Source organism: Jaculus jaculus, chromosome 22, assembly GCF_020740685.1.
Source record: "Jaculus jaculus isolate mJacJac1 chromosome 22, mJacJac1.mat.Y.cur, whole genome shotgun sequence".
Classification (NCBI taxonomy): domain Eukaryota; kingdom Metazoa; phylum Chordata; class Mammalia; order Rodentia; family Dipodidae; genus Jaculus; species Jaculus jaculus.
This window is the reverse complement of record NC_059123.1, coordinates 11,045,367-11,050,133: the sequence shown is the minus strand read 5'-3', so window position 1 is coordinate 11,050,133 and position 4,767 is coordinate 11,045,367. Positions and strand designations below refer to the sequence as shown.

General features: G+C 55.4%; 1 protein-coding gene across 1 annotated transcript; it reads left to right on the top strand.

Moving 5' to 3' along the window:
* The first annotated feature begins 3,454 nt into the window (after positions 1-3,454).
* On the top strand, positions 3,455-4,531 carry LOC101596154 (immunoglobulin-binding protein 1-like). Its single transcript, XM_045139434.1, has 2 exons — positions 3,455-3,993; positions 4,267-4,531. The coding sequence occupies exons 1-2, from the start codon at positions 3,455-3,457 to the stop codon at positions 4,529-4,531; spliced, it is 804 nt and encodes a 267-aa protein (XP_044995369.1).
* The last annotated feature ends 236 nt before the right edge of the window (positions 4,532-4,767 follow it).

The following is a 4,767-nucleotide window of genomic DNA, read 5'->3' as shown; positions in this document are numbered from 1 at the left end:
ACTCAAAATTATCTCAAAAGGTCACATTGAACAATATAATTGAATCAAATCAAATTAAATTTATTCATATTTACAATGCCTTTCCTATTATTTTTCATTTTGAATAATCTACTTACTTATGATTATATAGGACAATAGGTATCAGGAAAAAATGGAAACTCTGCCCAGAGATCTCAAATGAGGCAGAAGTGTTATAACTTATGCTCAAAATGAATGAAATCTGCCTGTGCCAGGAAGGAAGTATCCATAATGAGGTGTTTTCCACATTAATTTCTACAAAGAACACAATATTTAATGCATAATAAGTTGAAGCTCTCATACGTATTATTAAAGCTCAACAGTAATCCCACCAAGAACTTGGAAAAGTACCAGAACTTGGAACAAAAACTCAAGCACATTGTAGGCATCAAAAAAAAAAAAAAAAAAAAAAAGCACTTTCCGTCTAGAGAGACAGCTTAATGTTTAAGGTGCTTGCCTGCAAAGCCAAAGGACCCACATTTGTTTACCCAGGACCCAAGTAAGGTAGCACATATTTGGAGTTCATTTTCAGTGACTGAAGGTCCTGGTACAGCCGTTCTTTCTTTCTGGACCCCCCCCCCCCCCCGCACCCGCCCGTCTTCCTTTCTCTCTCTCCCTCCCTTTCTTTTTCTCTCTCTCAAACAAACTGAAAAAAATAATTTTAAAAAGTGAAGAGCAAAGCAAAGAACCCAGGTTGGCTTCCCCCAACCCATGTGCGGTGGTTTGATTCAGGTGTCCCCCGTAAACTTAGGTGTTCTGAATGCTAGGTTCCCAGTTGATGGATATTTGGGAATTAATGCCTCCTGGTGGGAGTGTGTTGTTGGGGGTGAGCTTATGGGCTTTATAGCCAGTTTCCCCATGCCAGTGTTTGGCACACCCTCCTGTTGTTGTGGTCCACTTTATGTTGGCCAGGGGGTGATGTCCACCCTTTCCTCATGCCACGTTTTCCCCTGCCATCATGGAGCTTCCCCTCGAGCCTCTAAGCCAAAATAAATATTTTTCCCAGAAGCTGCTCTTGGTTGGGTGATTTCTACCAGCAATGCGAACTGGGCTGCAACACCATGTAAGCACAAGGTGACAGTGTCTGGAGTTCATCTGTAGTGGCTGGAGACCCTGGATTCTCTTTCTTTCTCCCAAATAAATAAATTAAAACAATATTGATTAAAAAATCATCTTTTAGGAATTTTAAACATTGTAGTAGGGCTAACTTATTCATGGTTTTCTTTCCTGCGGTTTCAGAAAATTAGCATCAACTCTAGTGCAAAAATATCAAATGAAAAGTTCCAACAATAATGCATGCTTGCACTCAGACAGCAATTTGAGTAGCATCGTGAAATGTTTGTCATTCTATTCCATCCTGACCTGGGCAGAAATCATTGCTTTGCCCAGTGTAGACACATCCTCACTTTGTCACTTATGTCAGATCAGGGCGGGAGAGATGGTTTAGTGGTTAAGGTATTTGCTTGCAAAGCCTAGGAGCCCAGATTCAATTCCCCAGTATCTAGGTAAGCCAGATTCACAAAGTGGTGCATGTGTCGTGGAGTTTGTTTGCAGTGGCTGGAGGTTCTGGTGCACCCATTCTATCTTCCTCTTCATCTTTCTCTCTCTCAAAATAAATGAATAAATTAAATATTCAACAAATTTAAAACTCTTAACAAGTTGGGTCAACCGGGGCAGTAGTAAAGAGTGTTTGTGGTCAAGAAAATCTAGGCGCCTGGCACTGGTCACAAGGCTTATTTCATTCATCCTCTTTCCCCTTACCACACTGGCACTATGTCGTGTAACACACCACGAGGCAGTGTGAACACAATACAGTAAGACATTTTAGAGAAGCCAGATACCACCTGCAAATCCCAGCCCTGGGGAAACTGCGGTAGGAGTTCGGGTTCAAGGCCAGCCCTGGGGAAACTGCGATAGGAGTTCGGGTTCAAGGCCAGCCCTGGGGAAACTGCGGTAGGAGTTCGGGTTCAGGGCCAGCCCTGGGGAAACTGCGGTAGGAGTTCGGGTTCAGGGCCAGCCCTGGGGAAACTGCGGTAGGAGTTCGGGTTCAAGGCCAGCCCTGGAGAAACTGCGGTAGGAGTTCGGGTTCAGGGTCAGCCCTGGGGAAACTGCGGTAGGAGGAGTTCAGGTTCAAGGCCAGCCCTGGGGAAACTGCGGTAGGAGTTCGGGTTCAGGGCCAGCCCTGGGGAAACTGCGGTAGGAGTTCGGGTTCAGGGCCAGCCCTGGGGAAACTGCGGTAGGAGGAGTTCGGGTTCAAGGCCAGCCCTGGGGAAACTGCGGTAAGAGTTCGGGTTCAAGGCCAGCCCTGGGGAAACTGCAGTAGGAGTTCAGGTTCAAGGCCAGCCCTGGGGAAACTGCGGTAGGAGGAGTTCAGGTTCAAGGCCAGCCCTGGGGAAACTGCGGTAGGAGGAGTTCGGGTTCAAGGCCAGCCCTGGGGAAACTGCGGTAGGAGGAGTTCGGGTTCAAGGCCAGCCCTGGGGAAACTGCGGTAAGAGTTCGGGTTCAAGGCCAGCCCTGGGGAAACTGCAGTAGGAGTTCAGGTTCAAGGCCAGCCCTGGGGAAACTGCGGTAGGAGGAGTTCAGGTTCAAGGCCAGCCCTGGGGAAACTGCGGTAGGAGTTCGGGTTCAAGGCCAGCCCTGGGGAAACTGCGGTAGGAGTTCGGGTTCAAGGCCAGCCCTGGGGAAACTGCGGTAGGAGTTCGGGTTCAAGGCCAGCCCTGGGGAAACTGCGGTAGGAGGAGTTCGGGTTCAAGGCCAGCCCTGGGGAAACTGCGGTAGGAGTTCGGGTTCAAGGCCAGCCCTGGGGAAACTGCGGTAGGAGTTCGGGTTCAAGGCCAGCCCTGGGGAAACTGCGGTAGGAGGAGTTCGGGTTCAGGGCCAGCCCTGGGGAAACTGCGGTAGGAGGAGTTCGGGTTCAAGGCCAGCCCTGGAGAAACTGCGGTAGGAGGAGTTCAGGTTCAAGGCCAGCCCTGGGGAAACTGCGGTAGGAGTTCGGGTTCAGGGCCAGCCCTGGGGAAACTGCGGTAGGAGTTCGGGTTCAAGGCCAGCCCTGGGGAAGCTGCGGTAGGAGTTCGGGTTCAAGGCCAGCCCTGGGGAAACTGCGGTAGGAGTTCGGGTTCAGGGCCAGCCCTGGGGAAGCTGCGGTAGGAGTTCGGGTTCAAGGCCAGCCCTGGGGAAACTGCGGTAGGAGTTCGGGTTCAGGGCCAGCCCTGGGGAAACTGCGGTAGGAGTTCGGGTTCAGGGCCAGCCCTGGGGAAGCTGCGGTAGGAGGAGTGCGGGTTCAGGGCCAGCCCTGGGGAAGCTGCGGTAGGAGTTCGGGTTCAGGGCCAGCCCTGGGGAAACTGCGGTAGGAGTTCGGGGGCCACAGCGCCGTGCGGCGTGGAGGGGGCGCCTCGCCCTCAGAATCCAGGGACTTCCGGTTCCTGTCTCCGCCAAGATGGCCGAGTCGGAGGAAGAGCTTCAGGCCCAGCGGCTCCCGGAGCTGTTCGAAAGCAGCCGGGAACTCGTGGAGGAGCTGGAAAGGGCGACGTTGCCGTCGGGCTCTCGGCTGATCCAGGACATGGTGAAGCAAGGGCTGAAGCTGCTCGAGCGGGCGGCCGACATGCTGTCGCAGCTGGACATGTTCGGCCCGAACGAGGACCTGGAGGAACTGGCTTCCGGCGAGCTGCGCTACCTGCTGGTGCCCGCGTTCCGGGGCGCGCTCACGCTGCGCCTCGCGAACCCCAGCAAGCGCCTGGAGCACCTCAGGCAGGCGCGGGAGTACTTCGAGCAGTTCCTGAGCCGGTGCCACAGCTACCGCGTGGCCGAGTGTCCTCCCGCGCCTGCTGCGCCTGCGCCCGCGCCCGCTGCTCCTGGGGAGCCGCCGCCCTCGCCCGCCCGGAACGGATGCGAAGGGACCACTTCCGCTTCCGGCCCCGGCGCTCCGGGCCTCGTGGCCATGGCGGTGCGCAGGCAGGAGAAGATCCAGCGCTGCCTGCGGCGGAAGGAGACGGAGCAGCGGCTGTCGGCGCTGAGGGACGCGGTGCTGGGCGGGCCGGCGGACGAGGAGCGCGTGCGGGAGTTCCACCTGCTGAGTCTGCGGCGCTGGGTGGACGTCAGCCTGGAGGAGCTGGAGAGCATCGACCGGGAGGTGCGGATCCTGGAGCAGAGAGGCTGCTCGTCGAGCCGCGCCTCGCCCTCGTGCCTGGCCCTGTGCGACGCGGCGGCCTCGAAGCCTTTCGTCCTCATGCGCGACACTGCCCAGGCCAGGGTCTTCGGCCTGGGGTACCCGAGTCTGGCCACCATGACGGTGCACGAGTGGTCCGAGCAGCAGCGGCAGAAGTGCGCCGCAGCGCCGGCTCAGGAGGCCCCGCAGGGCCCCGAGACGGTGGAGCAGGGCCAAGCGTCTCAGCCAGAGAAAGAGCAGGCCCGGGAAGACGCCGACGACGAGAAGATCCTCCGGAGAGCCCAGGAGTGGGATGACTGGAAGGACACCCATCCTCGGGGCTACGGTAACCGACAGAACATGGGCTAATCTTCCCGCGGCTGGAAAGGACCGTGGATCATGCACCTTCCCGGACAAGGAAAGAAACTGTGGTCTGAGTCTCCTTCCTGTGTTAGGTGTGTGTCAGTCAGCAAGGCAAGGGATGCTGCTTTCTTTGCAGTCAATAAAGTGCTCAACGGCGGAGAGTATCTGCACCCTCGTGAATGTCCTGTGGTCTTTCGGCATTGTTTTTCACCTGGATGTATTTCAGTTGATTTAAGAGGCTG

Bases quoted from the DNA above. Each gene is read 5' to 3' on its own strand.
- LOC101596154 (XM_045139434.1), top strand. From the start codon at position 3,455: ATGGCCGAGTCGGAGGAAGAGCTTCAGGCCCAGCGGCTCCCGGAGCTG. The intron at 3,994-4,266 runs GCGGCGGAAGGA...TGCCCAGGCCAG, and splicing joins GAGAAGATCCAGCGCTGCCT to GGTCTTCGGCCTGGGGTACC.